The sequence below is a fragment of the Balearica regulorum genome, chromosome 2, assembly GCF_011004875.1.
Source record: "Balearica regulorum gibbericeps isolate bBalReg1 chromosome 2, bBalReg1.pri, whole genome shotgun sequence".
Taxonomy (NCBI): Eukaryota; Metazoa; Chordata; class Aves; order Gruiformes; family Gruidae; genus Balearica; species Balearica regulorum.
Genome location: NC_046185.1, coordinates 14,792,826 through 14,817,626, shown reverse-complemented (window position 1 = coordinate 14,817,626; position 24,801 = coordinate 14,792,826). Strand labels below are relative to the sequence as shown.

The 24,801-nt window shown below is 37.0% G+C and overlaps 1 protein-coding gene across 5 annotated transcripts in view; it reads right to left on the bottom strand.

Moving 5' to 3' along the window:
• TAF2 (TATA-box binding protein associated factor 2) overlaps positions 1-24,801 on the bottom strand; it is a 63,184-nt gene that overhangs the window by 8,698 nt on the left and 29,685 nt on the right. For 3 of the 5 annotated variants that reach the window (XR_012833730.1, XM_075743428.1, XM_075743429.1), the window contains exons 16-25: positions 23,902-24,154; positions 20,342-20,482; positions 18,877-18,987; positions 17,104-17,297; positions 16,395-16,534; positions 10,219-10,288; positions 8,566-8,675; positions 5,927-6,156; positions 3,110-3,262; positions 2,591-2,696 (exon numbers count right to left, since the gene is read on the bottom strand). Coding sequence is in view for 4 of the 5 variants with exons in the window: in XM_075743428.1 (XP_075599543.1) it covers positions 2,591-2,696; positions 3,110-3,262; positions 5,927-6,156; positions 8,566-8,675; positions 10,219-10,288; positions 16,395-16,534; positions 17,104-17,297; positions 18,877-18,987; positions 20,342-20,482; positions 23,902-24,154 (1,508 nt within the window). In the remaining variant the exon portion in view is untranslated. The remainder of the gene's footprint in view (positions 1-2,590; positions 2,697-3,109; positions 3,263-5,926; positions 6,157-8,565; positions 8,676-10,218; positions 10,289-16,394; positions 16,535-17,103; positions 17,298-18,876; positions 18,988-20,341; positions 20,483-23,901; positions 24,155-24,801) is intronic. The other 2 variants (XM_010308194.2, XM_075743430.1) reach the window with 1 other exon arrangement.

Below are 24,801 nucleotides of genomic sequence, written 5' to 3'. Positions count from 1 at the left end.
CCACAGCTGTGAGAGGAAAACTGAGTATGGATTAAGAGCTCGCTGCCTTCCAAGTCAGAGTCACAGAACTGAGGCAGATACAAGATCTTACAGATTTACTAGCAAGATACTGAGGCCATTTCAGAACCTCTTGTCAATCTGTTTCACAATAATCACTCACTGAAGTGCACCCATCCTCTGTCGCTGCTGCAAAAACTCAAAAGCCCTCAAGAAATATTATCTGTGATTCCTTTGTAAAACAGAACACTCCTATGTATGAACAATTTTATTTGCATATGCTTTTATTTTTCCCCATCTGCTTGGCATTTCTTCTCAGAAGTATGCCATTTCCTAAAGATTGAACTGTCTTTATTTACTCAGTCTAAAATTCATACATCTCTGCTTCTAAGAAAAATGCTAAGAATAAGAAACAGGTGAAATTTTAGAAGCAAAGAATATCTGGAGTGGAACTGCTTCTAACCGCACAAACCAAAGAAAATGAAATTAATCTGAAGTGTTTCAAAATAATGCTTTTCAAAGGCTTATTATTTAAATGAACTCTGTAGCAAAACCCAGCATTTGTCTCATTTATTACCTAGGAAAGAAAATATATTCCAGTGCGCTGAATGCCTAAATGGCAGAGGTGAGGAGGTCATTCAGCACACAAGTGAAGCGCGAAGTAGCTTTTGTCTGCTGTAGGTCTACAAAAGCGGCAGTCAACTGGCCATTACTCTGCTCCTGATCAGACTTTACCTTTTCTGAACTCTAGTGCAAACTTAATATGCAACAGTCCCAGAGCACAGAGCTGGCGTGCAGAGGGTCCCGTAAGTCCTATTTGTGAAGTATTTGGCAGAGTTTTGTTTATGACTTTATATTCCATAGAGTGTGTAAATCTAGTAAAAAAATTTGTTGCAAAATATCATGTAAGAGTTACAAATACTAATCCTCAGCGGATCATCTTCATACTCGCATGCCCTGGATGTTGTCATTCTTTGCCATAACAGAAATGTGATGGTTGACCATAACACTGAGGACGAAATACAAAGCAGTTCTGAGAGGTTAAAAGTAAAGGCTGTGCAGAATTAGGCTCCTAAGTTCATGAGAGCAACCTATATGCAGCCTTCCACTTACTCTGCTAAAATGCCTATGATTTAGGCAAAAAGTTGTGAGTTTTGCTGCTCTACATATCTAACAACAAATACATCCTGGTGGAGTGGGCTGTACAGGCATATGTCATTAACCAAAGGCCATCTGGAATCTAGAAACTAGACCTCCCTGTGTTTTATGTCCCCATATGAACTTAATTGGTTAGCTGAGCAATGACAGCAGTTACCTTTTATAAAAAAAAAAAAAAAAAACACAAACCAATAAAACCCAAAATCCCTTAGTGGCTAGAGCATCTGCCAAGGAAGTAAAAACGTTAAGTCCTAGGCCCTGTGGGAGTATGAGCCTACAGCTTCCATGCTCCTGGCCAGCACCAAGGCACCAGCCTCAGCAGGATACTCGGAGCAGGAACAACCACCAGCCCCTCTCAAACAGGGCCACTAAATTGCAAGGTCACAGGGAATGCAGATGAGGTCACCCGTCAGTGTAGCTCAGGACTTAGGGCACTCAAGACGGTATCAAGGTTCCAGATCCTGCTGCTAAGGTCTACTTGTGTTTTACACTAGGCAACCACTGGATTAAAACAGAAAAACAAGCAAGAGGGTAATTACTCTGAATCCTACTTCCAAGGCCAAATACTTCACTTTTACATGGTGCAGTACTGCAACCTTAAAACCTTGTTTTGGATGTGTACAAAGATCTTTCAAAATGCTTGCTACATACACACTACCTCATCTTAGCTCCACTGGCACTTTCTGGAACTAAACTTAAGAAATGTGGTTAAAACATTTTGAGAAAATGAGACTAACCACTGAATTTATTTGCTAGTGACAGATAAGCAAAGAAGGTGGAAGCTCATTAGTGAAATTCAGCCTGTCTTAAAGTTTCTAACAAAGACTATTCTTTGAGAAGTAATTTTGTCAAATATTTCATGAAAAAGATACTAAGAGAAACAGTAAAAGAAAAGGAAGTGCTTGAAACGAAACTGTTTTACTCAGTAGATGCAAACTTTTCAACTTTGAAAAGCCCTTCTAAGCATCTTTGAGGCTTGCATGTTTTTTAACTACTGATGTTAAGTTATAAATCATTAAGATTAGAGATTTGTTTTTAATCTGAATAGTCTTCCTAATTTTTTTTAAGTTAATCTTCAAAATTATTATTTTTTTAAATGACAGGTATGGCAAAATAAGTTTTACCTAATTGCTTATGGGCTTCAATTTCAGCTTTATGTTATTTTATTAATTTCTACGCTTTTCACTTTTATAAGCATAATACGTAATTGCCTTACTTAGATATGTATGAAAATACACATGTATGCAGTTATCTATAAATATACTGGAAGCTAAAAAAATGTTCTTATACATCCTTTACACTATTCCTTGAATTCAGTTAACATTTAATGCTTACCAGCACTGTATGTATGGGAATAAGCAGTAGCAAAAACACCCCCCACAACTGAAATAGTTGAAAAAGTCATACTATTGTTTTGCCAATAGATTTACTGTACCTGGTGTGGATGGTCTCTCCAACATATTCAAATGATGGTAAATAAAGGCTTGACTGTCATGAACTGTGTCCATATCAATTTCCTCCTCTTCTTGAGAGTTTGAGAACTAAGATATCAGGAAAAAAAATAAGCAGATGCCAATAATTCATAGGAATATCACTAGATAGAACTTAAAATATTTTATTTTTGAGGAAAACTGGGGGTGAGAGGGAAAGGAAGTGATATCTACCACTGCAAAGGAATACAAATTCAGTAAAATTAAAAAGGGTCACTGTGTTTTCTTCTTTCTAATTTACCGTGAAGCTGTGTGAACAAGAGCATTAACTGTCAACTTTAGTTCTTGCCAGCCAATAAAGAATCTGATGGGAAATGATTTTGCCAAAGTAAGCGTAACAACTACTGTACACATATACACAACATATCTTTTGTTTGAACACAGCTTTAAGGGAAGTCAGCAGAAGCCTCTGCTGTTACTCTGAATATCCTACATATTGTGCAAGTTGAATTTCCATTTCTTACTCTGATTTTGAGTTTGACTTTACTGTCTTCATTCTTCTCTAGTATTTGCCCTGGCTCCAATGGAGACCCGAGTGGCATATCAGCCTTCCTCTTCACCCCCTGCTGATGACCAGAAATGCTGGATGCTGTTTCCTTAATAAGATGATCATCCTCCTGAAGCAGCATTAAAAGACCAAAATTAGAAGATAGCAAGAGCCATGTTTCAGCCTAAAAGAGACCTGATAGCTGAAAACACTTCTGAGTAAAGTGGGTGATTTGAACAAAGTTTTCCCTGTAGTTCTGGCAAAAAGTATTTTCTAAAACCCTGTATGGATTTGTGCCAACCTCTCCTACAAACATAGTTTCTCTTTCCTTCTATCCCTGCTCCCTCCACATATCTAGCATTGGCATCTTTTCTGTCCCTTCTCACAATCATGGTACTGTTGGTGTGCAACAACATTTGCTGCCCCTGAATAGCCTTTCTATAAATCTGTGCCTCGCAGACTCTCCTCAGTCCAAATCTCAGTTGAAAAACTGTGATAGCCTCTGATCTACACATGGGATTTAGCTAAATCTTCTTTTAGTTAGCTTTAAAAGGTAACGGTTACTTTGTTGAATACAAATCATAACAAGTAGGTGTAACTTGGGGAGTTTTTTTGATGTTACAACCATATTTATTAAAAAGAGTTAACCTGTTTTGTAAATTATTGCTTAGATTATCAACATAAACAGGGTCAAAGGAATATAAAACTAGCAGGAGAGTCTACTAAATTACACATATAGTCATTAAAACAGGAGACAGGTGTTCCAACAAGTCCAATACACAGAATATAGAAGGAAAAATAAAGTACCCACAGAAGCAAACCCAATTAAAAGCCCACTAAAAACTAGATAAAAACTGTATCACAGACGCTCAAGAGCATGCGCTGCTCCACTGAACTGCTCTTCCTCTGTCCTACAAAGGGCACTCCAGTCCCACAAACTCTTGCCCTGAACAATTCAAATTCAATTTTATGAAGTGGGTAACTTTTTCTATTCTCAGCAAATCAAGTGACACAAGTCTATCAGTACTGATTTTGACATGTTTATGCTCTCGGAATATACAGTCTGCTTTAAAGAATCTAGTTACTCTATTTATTCTATTACCTGTTAATTCTTTTTTACCTCCAATATGTATTTCCCTTTTTTAATCCCTGTTATTTAACCTAACACACTGCTGTTGTGAAACACTTTTGGATAAACTTTGGCTGATGTGAGAGGCAGCCTTTGTTTTATATTACTGGTTTGGGTTTTTTTCCACAAGGAAAATAATTTCCCTGAATTTTGGAGGAGTTACAGTGAAAATGGTAATCTTAAAGTAAGGGGTAGGATGATGGAGATGAGGCACAGGAGAAGATACAATGGATGAAGTGTGAATTGAGGCTTGTACTAATGCTGTATTTTCAGCCCAGTGTAAGCCAGTACTGCTGCTAAAAGCAGCAGCCTCTTCCCTTTCCCCATACATTTCTGTCCTGGGCCACCTCAAGCATTTGTATAACTACATCATGAACTGGACCAGGAAACTGACCCAGCAGGAAACATCTGTTCATAAAAAAAGGTATTTTTCAACCTGATCCTCCCCTGATCCAGCTCACTATGCAGCAACAACTGTGCTAGCACAAGGGAGAGGGCAGTATAGGAAAATGAAGAGTTAAGAGGAAATTTTTTGATTAAGATAGTCTGGCTGCTGAAAGTTTGGACATTTACTGGATTGCAGCCTGAAAATCTGCCAACAAAATGCCTCCTGCTATTTAATTCTGATATCTGTGCGCAGCTAATTAGGACTTGTTACATGTTCTGTAAATATGTAGGATAGCTCTAATGATACTTGACTCCATCATAATTTTCTCCCCCTACTGGAAATAGCCTGCAAGATAGTGTGATAATTTGCACTCAGTATTCTTCTGAATAAAAAGGATTTAGAAATTAACTATGGGATTGATAAAGCAACAGTAAATCATTCAAAAGGGTGGAAAGAGTATCAAACATGCTAACCACATGTTCACATTCTCTTTCCGGATTTACTCCTAAGCAGTTTCAATCAAATGTAGTTTTTAAAACTGTTAAGAAAATTACTTATTATTTCCATGTCTGTTGAGTTCCCCCCCCCCCCCCCATAATTAAATTTGTCCAACAAAAGACTTAGTCTTGCATCAGTGGCAGTTATTTTTAAGGAAAGTATGACTTGAATAGCTTGTAAGAGCCGTTTTCTAACTACACAATGGACTATGTGTTAAGACTGAAGCCTCCAAAGCCAGAAAGATATCTTAATGTATGCGATAACTTAATGTATGTGATTTCTCAGAAGTTGTTACAAATCCTTCAGAGCACAGTACTAAATCATCAGATTCAAGTCTCAAAGTTGTTTAGGAAGAGTTATATCCATGTATTTGAAGACATAAGAAATTTACTGATAAAAATTTTTGTTTTGAAAAATTGCATAACTTGCCTATAAGCAATATTCTTAGTCTAATAAAGTTTTCCTCACAGCATCAAACATTTCTGTGAATCATTTCATGTCTCATAAGCAACACAGAAAAAGTTTCATAAAGAACAGAAATGATGAGACTAGAAACAACAAGTAAAAAGCTTGCATACGGTATGCAAAACAGTTTAAAAAAAAATCAAAAAGTTAAGGTATATGCCAGCTTTTTAAGTGGAAGGAATAAAGAGTAACAAGGTATAAAGGTAGCTTAGGTAAGGCATGAGAAGCTTGAACACAATACAAAATTAAATCAGCAACCAACACAAAGACTCAGAGCCAGCTGAATGGGATGTATGCAGATGGTTTGTGCTTACGGTGTTCTGAAATCCTACTGACTGTCCGTGATTGTTAGTACTATTCACAGGTTCCTGATTATTTGCAACTGATTCAGGGATAATCGTTGGATTAAGTACAGCCTTCTTTTCTTTTAGATTAAGAACAAGTCCAAGTTCTGGCAACGGTAAACAAGAAGGTCTGCTGAGGCCAAAAAGTGTGAAATAAAGGTCCACAGCACCACATCGTAATCTCCAGTCATGTGAAGTTCCTAAAACCCAAAAGAGATTATTGTTAATACAGAGAAAAAATCTTCTCCTTCCCCACAAATAAGACAGTTTAAGTGATCTGAATCCACCCGAGTATGACGTTTTCTGGCTTAAGATACACTTCCCTCATTACTCCTGCCTCTTATTGACTCAAACTCACCTGCCACATCCTGTTTAAAAGGAAGGCTTTAAGTTGTTTGGGTTGTAAGTCGGACGTGTTTAGTGGAAGAAGACTGGGAAACTAAGTGCTATAACAACATAATGAAAAATAAAAGGAAAATAATCTTACCCATATGCTTTTATTTTTAAAGTTTCACTTCAGGTTTTACTATCACACAATTAAATAGAACATTTTGTTACCAAACTGGCTTCCCGAATCAGTGGATTTGGTTGCATTTGCCTATGTATTCTAGGAAACTTAGTAGGAGCCGTAAGTGTGACTGAGAACTGAACCCTCTGGAAACTGCATTGACAGAGAACACAAACCAGCAATGCACAGACATGCTTTTTGATGTAACTACTGTGTCACGTACTTCACTGGATACTCAATTCTTCAATTTGTTTTCATACTGGAGATATGTATTCTTATTGCGCAAAGCAATGCTTCATCGATTTTATTTTTTTACTGCAAACTGCGTACTGCTTTTCTATCTTCATACACAAACGGTCAGAGCACGTTTGGCACCAATCACAACAGAAAGACATCTAACATCTGGTACAATGCTGCAAATACAGTGATGTTGGTGTTAACTCAGCCCAGCTCTTGACTGATTGCAAGTTTATTGAACATATTGTTCCACAGCAGGAATAGAACTATATCTAATAAACAAGACACAGATGCGCCAACTGCCATGTTAATGTGGCTGTGCAAGACTTAGCACAAAGCAAAATTACAAGATCTATCCCTGTAAATACTGAGTTTCATGAGGCTAAAGAGTGTTTTGAGTAAGCTTAGCTGTACATACACTTACCCAGTTACAAGTGAAAGCGATATGAGTATTAATTAACCTGGGCATTTGTAACATTAAAATACTCTCCAAAGAATGACACATTCACAAATATTAATTTAAAATATATTCTAATATTTTAACACTAAATAATTTATTAAACTTCTTAAACTAGTACATCTTAAAATGATATGATGAATTTCCATTCAGTATCTCTCTCCTTTTCCAGTGGAGCAGCTAAGCTTAAATACAATTGGTTGCTGAATTTCTCTGCAATCTTTGGAACTTGTGAGCATTATCAATTTAATGCAGATTAACACAGAAGAAAAAACAAAGATTACATATATCAATCAGAGTCTGTTTTCTACTGCATGTACTTATGTTAAATGAAAGCAACTCATGATTTCTAGATTCAAGCAGCTTTAAACCTGGCTACTAACTTGTCTCGCACAAACAAACATTTTTTCAAGGCACCCTGGAATGCTACAGTTATCCCTTACAGAAAATAAATGGAAACATTATGTCATCTTGATGCATAGAAATTTAAGTACTTAAAGCCCCATAAATCATAATAAGAATGTATACCCTATTTGTTCCTTGCAAAAAGAGGTGATGGTTGTAAGTAACACTGCACACACTCTTCTCTCAAGAAAAAGGAAAAACAAACTCTCTGATGGGAACATCAAAACTGTTTATTTTCTGTGCCTGACACTTGGCAAATCCTACAAAACTGAACTCCTAGTAGTCTCCCCATTTCAACCCCTGGAGTGTAGCTGTAAACTTTTAAACACTAAAAATAATGACACACAGAGAACAGACAGCCTTCAATGACCTAAAAAAGCTATATAAACGTTTTATGTAATCTACGTAGTAATGTGCCAGATGTTAAAGGGCAGTTTGTCAGGACTGGATAAAACTGCTTCAGTAATGAAAAACGGGTCAATGGTAAAGATGCAAGCCCTTCTCTCATTAGGATCTTTTCTAATCACACAAGGCAAATTGAGCCTTAGGTTTATAATACACTTCTAAAAATCTCATTTAAATTATCTATACAAATGTTATCCTCTCATATTCTCTTAGAGGTTAGTAAAAGAGGACAAAGAGAGACTATCTAATTTAAAGCAAACTATAAAGAAAAATGTAACAGAGACCATCATTTGAGGAAACATTTGCTTTGAATGTCTGGGTCAAAGAATCATTCTATGCCAAAGTACATCAGAGCACACTACAGCAGTAGACAAAACAATGAAAAACAAGGTTTGATACCCTCTGTCACTAAGAAAGTTGTGGAGGTATGTACATGACACTAAACTTCTGAGACGGAAGTTTCAATTTCTAACTATGGCAACTAGGAGAGCTCTTGGCATATTCTGAAGCAAGTCTTTAACATTTATTTAAAAAAACCTTACAATAAAAAACCCAACCCAAACCAAAAAACAACCAACAACCCAACAAAAAACCAACCTGAATTCATCAGTTTCCAAAGCTGATCCACCAAAGCTTCGTTACATAAAGGGGACTCCATGTTCTTGGTAAAAGGTGGATTCTTAGTCAGCATATCCAGAATCTTATGCCTAAAAAAGAAATGAAAAAAAATCTTTATTAAATCCAAATGAACACACTAAGAATACAAAGTCTGGTTGGTTTGCAATATTCTTACAAACTTATTCAAATACAGGATTTCTTCCAAAATCGTAACCAATGTTTTATGGTTTTAGCTCTTCCTTCTGTCCACAATACGCATAGACACAGATTTACCATCAGCAATATAACTTAAAGATAAAAAGTAAGATGTAAAGCATCAAGATCTTATTAGACATCATTTTTAACAGTTACGTACAAATTGTAGGCTACATCGTGCTCTTCTGTTTAGTAACAACCTTTTCTACAGACTTGGTTGACAATTACAAAGAAGGGGCAACACTGCCAAATAAACTCCTTACACACTGACACCAAAGGGGTTTTAAATAACTTTAAATGTTTATGACTGACACAAAATGACAGGACCAAAATCAGTGACTTACACATTTTTCTGGAAAGAAACACCGTCTCACCACCTCCTAAGTTACACTGCTGTATAAAGATTCTGCACTTACCATGTTTGCTTACAATATTTACACACTGAGCTGAAAGTAGATATGTTTTTTTCCCCACTTACTTTCTTTCAAGTTGGCCTTGAAAACATTTTATCAATGAGAATAATTATTTATTCCATAACTTATTATTTTAACTATTTTCTCTGTATAGCCAGCTTTCCCCTTGCTCTCTTACACATTTGGGACAAGAAAACTCTTAGAGATTTTTTTTCTTTTCTTTTAGAAGAGGCTTACATATAGCGCTCAATTCAAAATTTAAACTCCTCTTTAAAAAGATACAAATCAAATTACATCAAATCTCCTTCCTAGACAGAAGCTAAACCTCCTCTAGTGAGTGTAGCTGTATCTACTTTTATTAACAAAAATGACAAATAAAATACAGAACAATCTTGCAGCTTGATCTTGGTAAGAAGTCACCTATAGAGAGAGAATAAAAGTACTACTATCTATCTTTGAAACTCAGTTTTTTAATGGTGGCCATAAGGAGAAAGTGTAGGGGAAAAATATCCAATCACTCATCAGTGAAAACAAAGTTGAAACAGGCAATACCAGAAATTACACCATATTTTCACGTTATCCTTTCACCCCATCTACAGTCTAACAACTGCTTTACACTCCTTGCTGGCAAAACACTGTGTGCACTATGTGCCAACCTTTGTCTTTTCTAAATAGCGCAAAGTCTTTTTGCCATATGCAACTCAGATTTATATATTTTATTTATATATTTTATTTATGATCAGAAAATGACCTCTACCTTCAGACTTCCACCACAGGGGTACAACATTAAAGACAAAAATACTATAATGGAGAATAAGAACAGAGTGTATTAATTTTTGAGATGTGAACTGTTGAAACATCAAAATACACTTCAATTTATGTAAAATAGCAAGAAGGAAAAACAGTTTTGTGAAGAAGTATTAATCAGTTAAGCATTTGATCTATTCTAGTCATTCCAGGCCAAGAACTTACTTAGTTCCAGCATTAGTAAAAATATTGGCTCTTTATTAATAAACTCACTAACCTTATGTAGGGTACAGGATCATTCTGAACCATAGTAAGTAGCCACTGTAGTTCTTCATAGCTTCTATCCACTGCAAAGAAAAATAAAATAAAATGCCTATAAATATACATAAACTGCAAAGATTTTGATCAAGACAATCACAACTTCCTGAATTAGCACACAGGGAGCTTGAATCACTGCAACTAAAGAGGAATTTGATTAATTATAGCGCAAGTTCAAAGTAAAAGGCGGTTTACTTTACACTGAAACAGAAACGTGCACGAAACTCCTTCATGCCTCAGTTGTTCAATAACCACCAACTTGACTATTAGCGAGTAACTCTGTCACTCATGAGCGCTGATTGGGAAGATCACAGCATAAATGATCATCTTCATATGGTGTGCTTCCCAAAATGAACATATTCAAACATTCTTTCAACAATCAGAAGTATAATATATTCTATAGGCAATACTGAACATACAATTCTCATGTACAGGAATCTGCGAAAGATTATTATCTATAAATAGGATATAAAGAGGAAGACTACAGGGCCTATACAAAACTGAAAGCATACTCCTCTCAGTAGCCTTCCTTAGTTTTTTTTAAGTCAGTATACTTTGTAATTAAAATGCATTTAGAAATTTATCAGCACATGCTTCTAGAAAATTGCTGCCTGACACCACTGGAAACAGAATCAGCTTGTTAGTTTAAAATTTAAATTTCATTACAAAATTCCTTTGATTGTTAGAGTAACATTGCAAAATAGGAAACAACACAGGGTATCATCATCACTGATTACACAAAAAATGAAAGAATTGTTACGTAATTTTTTTCTCAGATGCGTTAAGTTTTATAGCATTTTACAGCAGTATTGTCTTCTCATTTCCTCAAAACAATGAAGAGGTTGCTTAGGCTTTGATTTACTTCAGAATTCAGGGTGTATTAATCATTCCTGTATAGAAAGCTCTAAAAACATTTCTGTTGCTTTCCATATTTTAGACTTAGCAATGTAACTGTTTCTTCCCCAAGCCTACTGTATTTTCAGTTCTAAATACCTCAGTTCAACTTTCCTTCCTGATCTCAGTCAGTTTTCAGTCAACAATTTTTAAATACAACTTTTCCAGTCCATATCAATTCTAAATCCAACTATTCCCTTGCTATTTCACTAGGGTAAGCTGCTTTTAAAGGAAGAGGCAATTAATTAAATTATGAGAATCAGCACTTCAGTTCATTAGAAGTTCTTTAAATACTTTGGGCAACTAGAACCTAAGACCTCTTCCTGGGTCGGGAGGAGGCAGCCATGCAATTTAAAACTACATTATAATATTGCTTACAAGATGGCTGCATAGTCTTTTGCAGGCCACGTGCAAATCAGCTCCACTCTTCCTACCAGAACAGAACTGGTTATACCAGTGAGGCACTGAACTGGGCTGATAAGCCCCATTTAGAGGCAGAATGTATTAGCCCACGTTCAGTGGCACTCAAGACCACAGCTACACAGTTCTGGATGATGCCAGAGCAAATTTGTATCCATGCAGACCAGAACGACAATCTCAGATCTGCCTTAAAAATCATAGCAAGCTTTGAAAAGCTATGCCTAGGACTTACTTTCAAAGGATTAGTGACTGCCTGTGCTCAACTCCATGCACAGCTGCTTTTCCTGGCACTTGCCTTGTTTGGCATAGAGGGCAGCTAGAACATGGCATACAAAAGGAAAATAGTATCGTATAACCACGCAGCAAAGACTCACACCATGGCGAACACATTAAGTCGCAATGGTAAGCAAGCTGCAATTATTTCGACTGCTAACAAAATGGATTTTAAAATGGTTTTTGATTAGAAAATGAGAAGTCTAGGAGATGAATCCTTTAGGCTGATAGCACTTGATAACAGAACCAAGAAACACCACACTTTTGTGATAAAAGTCTGTTTTGCTTCTTAAATTTATTTGTGCTTGAAATAAAGTAAGTCTTCCTTGCTATTTGCCTTATAGTGTAAACTAGGCCTGCTAGACTTCCAAAGCTTTGCTACCAATGCATTTAACTTGCTCTTCAAATTTATATAGCGACTATGAAACATTTTGGGGAGAAATAACAAATTAAACCTGACCTTGGGCAGAACAAATCTTATAAGCCAGAAGAACCATAGAATCATACAACAGCCTAGTCTGGAAGGGATCTCAAAAGATCATCTGGTCCAACCTTTCAGGGGAAAGGCATTATAGATGAGATTATCTAGCACCCTGACCAATTGCATCTTGAAAACTCCCAGCGATGAGGACTCCACCATGTCTCTGGGGAGGTTGTTCCACTGATTGATTGTTCTCACTGTAAAAATTTTTGTTCTTGTATCAAGATGAAACCTCTCCTGGTGCAACTTCTACCCCTTGCCCCTTACCCTCTCCACGTGGCTACCTGTGAAAAGAGAGCCTCCGTCCTCTTTGTAGTCACCATTTAAGTACTGGAGTATTGCAATGAAGTCCCTGTTAGCCTTCTCTTCTCCAGGGAAAAAAGACCTAAGTCCGTCAGTCTTTCCTCACAGGGCAGGTTCTCCAGCCCTCTGATCACCTTCGTGGCTCTCCTTTGGACCATCTCCAGTCCGTCCACATCTTTCTTGACTTGTGGGGGCCATAACTGGATACAGTACTCCAGGTGTGGCCTGACAAGCGCTGAGTAGAGTGGGGTGATCACATCTCTATCTCTGCTAGTAATGCCCCTGCAGATGCAGCCCAGCATCCAATTTGCCTTTGTTGCTGCAGCAGCACGGTGCTGACTCATTGTCAGCTTGTTGTCCACCACGACCCTCAGGAACCTTTCAGCAACACTGCTCCCCAGCCACACAGATCCTAGACTGTACTTAGCCCTCTGGTTATGTTGTCCCAGGTGCAAGACCTTGCACTTGGCCTTGTTAAACTTAGAATCATAGAATGGTTTGGGTTGGAAGGGACCTTAAAGATCATGTAGTTCCAACCCCCCTGCCATGGGCAGGGACACCCTCCACTAGACCAGGTTGCCCAAAGCCCCATCCAACCTGGCCTTGAACACTTCCAGGGATGGGGCATCCACAACTTCTCTGGGCAACCTGTTCCAGTGCCTCACCACCCTCATAGGGAAGAATTCTAAAATCTAAATCTGCCCTCCTTCAGCTTATGGCCATTACCCCTTGTCCTATCACTCCATGCCCTTGTAAACAGTCCCTCTCCAGCTTTCATTCACTCCTTGCTTGCCCACTCTTCCAGCCTGTCCAGGTCTCTCTGTAAGATGGCTCTCCCTTATGGTGTGTTCACCTCACCACCTAGTTTAGTGTCACCACCAAACTTGGTGAGGCTGCTTCCAATGCTGCTGTCCAGATCCCCCTGGGGGACCCCACTTGTGACAGGCTGCCAGCCTGAATAAAAAACCATTGATCGCCACCCTCTGAGTGCGGCCCATGAGCCAATTTACCACGCATCTCACAGACCACCCATCCTGTCTGTATCTTGCCAGTTTGTCTAGGAGAAGGCTGAGGGAAAAGAAAGATGTGTAGATTTTCATACTTCTGGTAGACATAAAAATAAGTGATTGCTTTCTGAAGTAAAAATCCTCTTGAGACTTTTTTCAAATTACAAGACATGGTGTATCAGTTCTCAATTACAGCAGAGCATCTATGAGACCCTAAACTTTAACACTAATGAGATTAGATAATCATGGATATTTATTTTGAACAGTTTGTTGTTACCTCTTATAAATATGCAATTGCTTTGTTCTATCCATCTGACAGTCATGTAACTATCAGAAGCTAACTCTAAAAAGTTAATAAACTCTCTTCACTTCTAGCCAGTTTAGATCAACTGTCCAAGTCCTTATATGCTGCCTCAAGCATTTTACAGAGTTACCATGTCTCAAAAAAGCCTTACTATTAACAGCAAAGAAAACAACTTATTCAGTTCCATGGAGAAATTATTTCTTTTAAAGTAACCTAAAAAAAAGCAGTGCTATTCCTACCCTGAGAGTTGATAGAAAAACATGGGAGTTCCACAATGCCCCAGAAAATACAGACTTTCCTTTTTATGGAAATTACAAAATGTCTCAGCTTCCTTTACAAGAACTGTGAAAAAAAGCTAGCTTTGGCACAAGCAACAGGCATTCGATAGCTGCTGGTTTACATCCAGTATGAACTGGAAACCAGGTACCTGGGAACAACAAGAATCAGACCTCTTGGCAATAGACGGCCAATCATTTCTCCTTCCAAAATCAGGTTTAGGGCTCTGTGAGACAAGCGCTGCTAACCTCCATATGGGTAGCTGAGCAACTCAGTCAGCACACTGAGCTTCCGCATTTATCCCTCCACCACAAACTCACCAGTCTTACAGCAGGAGCAGAAGCTAATGTGATCAGCGCTGGAAGGTTGTATGTGAGAAATTATACTGATGGCCAGTTAGATAGTAGGCTGTGTTGTGAATTGTAGTGACTTTATAGCAGATAGATACTTGCTTCTGCTACCTCTGCATCAGAGAAAAAGCTGTTGGCAAGGGGTAAGGCAGTGAGGTACAGTAATACTCTAATCCATCATTTCCAGATCTCACAGTGAGCTCAGTCAAAAATTACGTTCAGCTCAATTACTGATTTCTTCGAGTAATCTTTCTACTACTTTTTACCATTCAAGTTTTACCTTCCTGTAGAGTATGTCCAGCAACTTACCCTATCTTGCTTATACAGCAACCCATTTCATCAGCTGTTTTAAAGATGTACTATATTACTTTGCAGTACACTTTCTTATGCAAGTCAGTTATTAACTATAAACACCGTCTATAAAAGGTCAAGAATTTAATGAGAAAACATTATTTCTATCAGTTTGTCTTTCCAAAGGGTGGGATGAACTAGTAGGAGATTATGCTAAAGGAAGCAGGCTGATGAGTAAGCTTTCCATTCTCCAGCAAATCTTTCCACTGACACTCTATGAAGGGAGGAACAAAGTGAGCAGCCTAACAGAGAGATGCACAGGCACTAGCAGAATTCTGAATTCTAGCTGTGTGTCACAGGGTCACCAAACGGTACACGTGCAGTGGGTTACAGACCCAGAATGCCTGGTGAATTATGAGACTGAGAACTGAGCCCAAGAGTGATGCTCAGTGCACAGCCTCCCTTGAAGTTACTAGTTCTTCTGTATGACAGTCTGTTTTCAGTCTGTAAGCGTACATCCAAATTCTGCCAGATGCATTCACTCAAAGACTCCAATTGCCTTAAAACCTCCCATTGCCTATCTACTTTGAGAAGTCTTTGGACAGATCAAAGTAATGAAGCTCTTATAAAAAAGAGAAAACAATTATTTATGCAAAAACCAAAGGAAACTCTCCATTACCCTGAAAATGAAAACAGAAAATTTGAGGCAGAATATCTAGAAGTCCAGAATCACCAGTCTGCTCACTGAGAAATTGAAGGATTTTGCCACTCTAATAGGGATAATCCTTCAAACGCAAGAACTGTCACAAATCTGCCGAACAGAGAAAGACTAACCCAAATAGATGAACAGGCCAATGTAGTACCGAATTCATTTTATAAAATGCAAATCATTAAAGCTATAATTTCTAACTTCCTCTTCGAAAATCTGTCAGGATTGAATTTCAACTTCAAATGACGTTTAAAAAAAGCTACCCAGTATTTTTTCAAAGGACCTGCAACAGTCAACTAAGATAAAGATAATATTAAAAGAATGGAAACATCTCACAAACGTAAGCTACATATAAGGAATGGCAAAGCAGAATCAACAAATAATCATTAAAATAATCTCTGTTTCCAAAATTTATAACCATAAGATGCATGCAAACAGCAAAATAAAGAGATTAGCAAGAAGGTAAAGCAAAATCAAGAACTTTGACTATGGCTGAAACTCAACTGAATCAAAATAACTGAAAAACGAAGTGTTAAATTACCAAACCCCCTTACGACTACTCATTGTGCTGTCTACTCATTACTTCAAAACTTAGGTTTCTGATTCAATTTGCAAGTTGCTGAGAAACAATGCTCACCACATCTTTGTAAAACTTGCATTCTGTACGACAAAGCATTAAGAGCAATCTCAGCTTCTTATCAATACATCTGTCATCACACAAGCTCTTCTGGTAGACAGTATTTCAACCTAATATTAATGAGGTAAGTATTATACTTTTCTACTGTATCAGGAGTGTTACGAAGTGTCAAAATACTTGAAAAAAGTACCTTTTGTGTAATCAACAACAGCCTCCAATGCTGCTATTCGGACATCTACAAAGTGCCCATATTCTGCATACGACTTGAAGAGAGCAGGATCACTTGGGACGTGACCATTCTTCTGAAGCACTCGAATGGCTTTTAAACAGCTAGATGTGGAAGAAAGAGGATATTTACATTAGGTTTCTGGAACGCCAGCCAAGAAGAATAGAATTACTTTCTTCGAAATCAAGTACTGCAATTTTTCTAGAATTATATTATCCAAATGAACATGTTACAATTACTTTCCCAGCATTAACACCTAGCTCTCAACTCTGAATTAGGCAGAAACACAAAATTCCCCATTGTGTCAAATTCATTCTTTCAGTAGAACTGTACTAACTTAGAAAACACTGCTCAGATTATGTAGTGTACTCTACAGATATTGTTATGAGGCTACCTTTTGCAAAACTTTCATAAATGCTCTTCTTAAAGAGGCACAAGCACAATCAATGTATGTCTGCTATTAAAAGTTTACATTGATAGAAATTAATATTGAAAAATAAAGCAATCAAGACACAGTTGCACTATCAGCTTTTGGAAATTGGAAGGAATTTGACACTTAAGATTAAGGTACACAAGCCAAAATCTCCAATACTACCTACAACAGGGTATATAACAACAAAAAAGTAGTGTCACTGTGCTTGCTCTCTTCATGTGAACAATTATTAAACCACACCTGACTGTAATGGTATGCCTGTAACTGGGAAGAAGCTTCTCCATATTTAGGAAACGGGTAATTTCCTCAAGAATAAGTCGAACATCAGGATTTAAGTTATCCAATGTTCGAACTTCATTGTTCACACTGACTGCAGGAGTTACAGAGTTGGCAAGGGCATCAATCAGCTCAGCACGATAGTAGTTGTCTGAAAACTAGATAAAAAACAGCACTTAAATGCAAGCAAATATAACAATATTTATTCTTTAAAAGCTAAGAAATGTTGAAGCATTGTTACAGAACAATACCTTACACCAAAAACCATGCAAGAAACTGCATGAGAAAGCAAACCAGAAATTTGTTATGAAAAAAAATTTGAGAGTGATTGAGGAAGCTGACATACTATCAATCATGCATCTTCACTCTGTAATGAGAGCACATTAATAGTAATACATTGTTTTACAAAAACGGCAAAATCAGGCATTGAAATTTTTCCAGATATGGAAAATAAAAGCCATTATTTCTAAATGTGACCACCTAAAACTACCTGTTTCTATATTCAGTACCAAGGTTACCAAGGTTAATGAGCACCTCAGAAAATCAGTTTATCTAGATAGCAACTTCACAAGCTTCTGAGGTGAGCTAATGGGCTTGCTGCTGCTTTGTGAGGAACATCCTTGCTTCTCCATTCACTCCTGGACTCACAGTTTCACCCCTTCCATTATGCTGGCTGTTGCATTTGTTGGTCATGTTAATTAAGCAAGCAGCAAAAAGTACAAAAATAAAATTTAAAAAGCAGAAAAAAGTACTGGATTTGAGTATTAGTTAATCTAAACAAACCCAATGTGTGTCAGATCTGGCAGAAGATGCCAAATACATGCGTGGAAGGGACGTGTGGAAAAGTGAGGAAGGATCTCTCCTTTGGTGGTGGGGAGACATTAGCACAACTCACCGCATTCCGTGACTACTGGTGCATTCATGTGTCTAACTCTCTACCTCTCCACCCTCCATCATCCTCTTTGCACCAAGTGTCTCGTTACAGTATGTGTTTCTACACACAAGAAAGTGAGGCTTAAGAGGCTTCAGATTTGTTCCACATAATTGGGAAGATTATGCTAGGATCCTAGCAATTGTGGACTTCCTCCATAGCTAGGGAGATGGAATTTTGTATCATCTCAGGATCTTAAAGGTCCTCTAATCATCTTTCAGAGTTGGTCTGTGTGGGAAGGAACTTTAGATGACAACACTTACAACTCAGATGCTTCAATTTAGTGATGCAACAATATTAACTCGGGTTTCATCTGTTATTTAACTAGATGAAGACAATCCTGTTCTGCGAGCTAGAGCTGACATTCCAAACCCAAAATCCCAGAGTCCTGTATATCGTTAAAAAAAAGATTATTTCCTTTCCTTGCTCTTTCAAAAAACTCTTCTGAAGGTGAAAAAACCCCCAAACAAACCAGTGCTTAACTTTGCATGCTATGTTAGCCTCATGCACATTTTCTCAAAATACACGGGTCTTTTGAATGAAAAAGAATAAAGCAAAAAAGAATTTGTGCAAATGAAGACAGGCAGGTCCTTAGTAAGTCAACAACCACAGAGAGCTTGGAAACATCCAAGAAACCATTTGACTACACAATATTCTGTAACATTTACTGGTTAGTTTAGTGTATCACCTTTTCATCAACTCTCCTGGCCAGATATTTACATTAGTGGCATAAAACATCATACAGTATATTAACTAAGACTTTTTTCAACAAAAAAGTGAGAGGTTAAAATAAACACATTCTTTACCTTATTCTTCCTGTTATCATTATACTTGATCAAATCCAAAATAAACATTAAAACCTCCTTCGGACAGAGGTTGTGAACATCTCTCAGAAGGGCCATGGCAACAGGCATAGTCTGTGTAATAAAATTAATACTAACATCATTCTTACATTAGTGAAATGATACTTACACCCTGAAAAGAGATACATCCTGAAAATGAGCAATTAATTTTACAATAGCAAATCTCTGAAAAGTTGTATTTAAATTCTTTATGAAAATCATATCACATAATTTTCAGATCAAATAAACTACGTAATTATTGCTCATTAATCACAGTGCAGACATTTGTAAAAACTGTATATCCAAGAAAAGACTCTCAAGGCACTATCAAAAAGGTAACACATGAAAAATAATGAACACAGAAAATGATGATGGAACTAATTCTGAGACAGACACCGAATTTGGGTGTTTTCATGTGAACATGATGTCTAAGCTTCCGTTACCACTGAGAGATATAGATCCACCACAGTCAGTGAAGCCAAAAGAATTATCAGCCAGACAGGTGTTAGTCTGATTTGGTATTTATTTCAGAATGAGTTAAGCAGCTCTCTAGGTTTCACTCACATAGATTTAGGAGTTTTACTCTAGATCTGTAAACTTGGGACACAGAATTAAAAGGGAAAAAAGTGTAAGATTTAGTGGGAAAGAATGAACAATGCCAAAAAGAGCAGGAAAGTACAAAAGAAGGTCCAAGAAAGAGACGTGGGGAGAAGGATGAAGCAGTTTTGGACAGAGTAAAAAACTAAAATTTAAGTTTTCACCATAATCAGGAATATGAGACGTGTGAAATAAGAACTGAATCATCAAATAATTATAAAGTGAATCTTGAGAGAAAACCATTGTAATTCTTTTTGTTATCCACTGTACAACTAACAGCTATAGGTCCCAGTAACAAAAGATGCATTAACATCAAAATAAGCTGCAGCAATACAATTAATAGAAAGGACAATTAATAGAAAGGACAGGGTAAGAAAGATTATACAGTGCCTTGAACTAAAAAGCAAACTAATTTAATATAAGATTTATGAGATTTTATTTGCAGTATGATCATTACCATTAATGAGTAAGGACAGCTGCTGAATTCACCTAAAAGATAAAATGAGTAGCTTTCTTACCATGCAATAAATTATAATTAAGAAAAAGCTCACCTATATTTAGAAATAATTATTATATATACTCCATTCTTCTGAAGAAACTGCTATTTTAACTTCAGCTACTCAGAAAAAATTGCTAAAATTTTGTTAACTGATTTTTGACTAAGATGGAACAAACAGATGCCATATAAGAAAGAACCAGTTATTTTACATTTTTATGAAGGGCTAAAGCAGGACTGTGCTATCCATGTTCTTGTAGTTGTCAACCATAGGAGCATTTTGTATTTTGACTTTTTTTTTTTTAAAAAACATTCAGTGAAAAAAATAAATTTTACCTTTTGCAGAAAGTAGCTTTGAAAGTTCATGAAGTTGTTGGTCTTCACAATGTTTGGACAAGTCTTACAACAAAACATTCGGGTGAAGAGTGACTTCATGGCTGGTGGTCCTGTCCACGTGCTTACCATGGAATTTGCAATCTGTATAATTAGGAGGGAAGGGAAATCATATTAACATCACCAGCAAGACTTTAGTTTGGCCGTAGACAAAACACACATTTCCCATAATCAAAAAGGATAATTGCCAAGAACATACTGTCCTTCAAATAGATACACATTTTAATCAATGTATTATCTTATACTAGCAAAGTTTTCCCTGCCATCCCCAATATATCCTCTCTACATTGAAGGTAAATTTTATGAAAATTGTTCCACTTGGAAGACATCTGCAACTAAATATCTTTCCATGATAAACTTCTGTTCTTCATTATTTTGTCTTTTATATTTTAGATGAAAATTCTGTGTTTACTAAGCCAAGTTTTCTGACTTTACAGAAGCCAGTGACGGAAGAGGCTTTTGCAATACCAACTTCCCAAATTTACCCTGCCAGTAACCTCAGCCTAGACTTTAAGTAGGCCTCAGCCACCCGAAGACTATAAGACCACCCCTACAGCAAAGGTAAGTCAGCTACCTCTAACTTTAATCATAATTCACAAAGAGACTGTGCACTGAGACAAATTTATTGCTGCAGTCTGCTTTGGTGTTAGGTGGTAAGGTTCCACAAAGACAAAACTGCTTTCGTGCCCTGCCAGCATCCCGGGTTTCACACAGTTGCTGTATGGAGCAGTGAAAGCCCGCAGACAAGAACACCTCTGCCTGATGATGGATTAAGCCTGATGACATACCGTGTGTGCGTACAAACAAATGGGGCCAATGCACCCTACAATGTAGCAGGAGTTTCTTTGTTACACACCCACCACAAACTGAGGAAAAATCTGCTTTCACACTGAAGAAAATTAATTTGATGATTTCCTTCTAAATTGTTTAGCTTGTTTCAAAGGGTACTGCATATGCAATAAGGTAAATAAAAGCAAGAAGCCATGCGAAGATGGGTAGCAATCCACTTCACCATTGCTCTTACATAAGATGGGAGCTTTATGACTGAAAACCATTTTCCCACAAAGTCAGGCTTCAAAGGAAAGTCAGAGAGGGAAAACACTGTGGTCAGACTAGATGTTCCCTTTGCAGTAACTGAAATCTTCCAACTAAAGACATAGGTATAGCTTTTTCTGTAAGGTACATTAATGACTCTTCCTGCAGAGGAAGCTTAGTTCCAAAGACTGCTTCAAAACCACGATGATGAACTTAAAACTGCAAAGGTGAAATTTATGTAGCAGTGTAAAATAAAACCCAACCCCAAAAATATTATCAAAGGTTACTATATTTACAAGATATTCACTATTTCATTAAAATTGGGGTGTAATTTTTTTAGTGTTCTTTAACTTCAAGTATTTCATTTTTGCGAAATCTATGGATGAATAACAGTATTTTCAAATTAAAGCAATAGTAGTTAAATCATCATCTTTCCAGTATTTTTTAGTCTTATAATGTGTTCTGAGTCATCTGAATTTCTCTTTGAATACTGACAGAATCCAAGTTTTCTATTTATTCTACTGACACGCTATCCATTCTGAATTAAATGTATTTGCACGTTCCCCACACCATAACGCAAGCAGCCTGTCCTACATTATTTCTGCTTACGGAGACGGCAGGTACACGCTGCATCCTTCAATTCAGTATAGCATAAAAAAACCTGGCCTAAGATGTAGCTGTCATGCACAGCTATAAAACTCTTCAGTGTTTGGGCAGGGAGTTTGTATTGGCTTTTTTGCTTTTTTTAAACCTGATAGCACATCACCAACACTGCAATGGATCTGAATGGAAAAAATCAGCCTGCGTACTCTCAGCAATTAATGTTGTGACATTGTTTTCTCAGTTTCTCTGTAGGGTGATCCGTCACAAACTACTCAGCAAAGTGTATGCGTGTGCACACCCCACCCCCCCATTAACTTCTTTATCAATGAGGATTAATCTGTTACCTGGACACTTTATGCCTGAGAGACTGAAGTGCTGTTTTACAACGAAGTTTACAGTACGTTTAGAAAGTGTAGTAAATTCAGTTTTATAATTGCATTATCACCTATCATTTCTCTCCATATCAACATCAGTACACCAAGAATGTTTTACAATAGTAAACACAACTCAGCTAGAAGTTGTAAATCATCAAACAAAATCCCTCCTCCTAATAAACATGAGGGACTTGGCTTTTATTCAATAAAGAATACAAATCCTGAATATTTACAAGCTGTGAAAATTAAACTGAGTTAATCACAACAGGAAGTGATTCTTACTAACGCCCTGATGGTGGAACTAGTAATAGAATATATTACGCTTTCCTCCTAGGTAGCTTACATAAACATATCTACGACTCTGTCCTGCCATGCTCCTTCACCTTGATTCAATGCCACAGCCATATTTTTGCTTTGCTTTATAATCTTTTTTCTGTAAGTCAACAACCTTATCTGCAGACCCAAGATTTTTCATAAAATTACAACTGAGCAAAACTGGTTATGATTATCTGTAGCCCAGCTGCCTGAGAATTCAAAGTAAAGAAAGAAAAAACTATTGCATTTAAACATTGTAACAACTGGTCTTTTAATATTCACCTGTGGAATAGAAACTTTTAAATATTCCATGTGAATTAATTATGAAACGTGCAATACTAGCACATACACTGGCAGTATTACATCAGTGTTTCACAATATTAAAATACTTTATCACAAACATTTCTTGGATTTTGATTTTCAAGATACGGCAAAAGGATTTATTTCTATAGAGGTACTGAATTATTCTCAACAGGTACACAACAGAAAGCAAGCTGTGTGCCAATAATCTGAGCTCTACAAATTGTCACTAAGTATGCCTTTATGTCCATAAAAGTATGTTGATAACATGCCTTTTCAGAAATTCTTACCCTTCTGTCTATCCACCCAGTTGTTCTACAGGGTTCTCTAATTTTCATTCTTAATGCTAATTTTGTGTCTATAGAAAAAAAATCTTCCCTTTTCAAGGCAATTATTTTGCTTGCTAATATTTAATTGCAGACCAACATGATGTTTATTTTGTGCCCCTATTCAATCTGACCGATATAGAGCAGCAATCTGAATTCACATTAGACAGATGAATTTCAGCACTTCAGAGTTCTCAGCAGACAGGCCAAGGAACTTCCCAGTAAAATAGAAAAATACATTTTGGCTCTGAAAAAAAATTAAACAAAAGTCTTTTATTTTTGCCACTTAATGAAATCTGGAATAATCCCTTGTGGTTTTCATGTCTGACATCTCAATTTTAACAATTATGAAAACCTTCTGCAGTCTCCATTTACAGACTAAAATAATACAGCTTTCCTTTCAAATCAGTCATGTTAAAAATACTTGGCAAACACTTTTAGGAGGCTAAATATCAAGCCAGTTTCAGAACTGCAATGAGTTTTGACGCATTTTCAAACATTTACAATGTCTAGTGATTTTCTTCCCTTACTCCCATCCACACAACCTCACCTTTGCAAGGCAGAAGCAGGCCAGCATTCTCACTCGGTAGAAACATTGTTCCTGTTCTAGTATATCAGTCAGTGCAAGCCGTGATGCTGGAGTAGGGAACTTTTCCAACGCCAGAATGGCTTCTTCTTGTGCAACCACATCCCTCTCATATCGAAGCTGATACTGCCACATGAAATCAGATTGTTCAAATTCTACCTTCCTCAGTACTGACATATCAGGGTCTATTCTTATCCAGAGCAAAGGGGAATCAGCACTAAGACAGACATGAAAAACATTAATAGCTTACAACATTTCAAGACTATAGAAATTCAAAAGATGTTCTAAGTTGTTATGAGTTATTTGTAAAGTATTTAGAGTCAAAGAACCATAAATGAATCTAAGTTAGTCTCCTGCTTCTAGGATGGCAATTCTGTAGCTTCACAGGGCAAACTATGCAAACCTCTAATACGTCAAAGTTAATACAATGGTTTAGTATTTTTAACCTACAGACCTGAGTTCATGGTAAACTACTGTGTAACCTCAATATATTTAATTCTACTTCCTCAGACACCATAACTTTCATAGGCAAGCAGCACTTTATTATCTTCTACAGTTTAAAACTACAAAAAAAAAAAAATCCAACAAAGAAAATCCGATGGTAAACACCCAGGTTCTTTATATGCTATTTTTTATCAACAGATATGAAAGCGCTTTACAAATACACACATGCTATGAGGCTGAAAGCTGACAAGGGTAACCATGCAAACATACAGAACTGCCACATCAAATGACAATAAAAGTGAAAGTATCAGACAGGATTAAAGTTTTACTCCTAAAGATAAAATTACTCAGCTGTCTTCCACCCAAACGAGCATTTCATATTTTAGTACTCACACAGCAACAAGCACAAACTACATAATA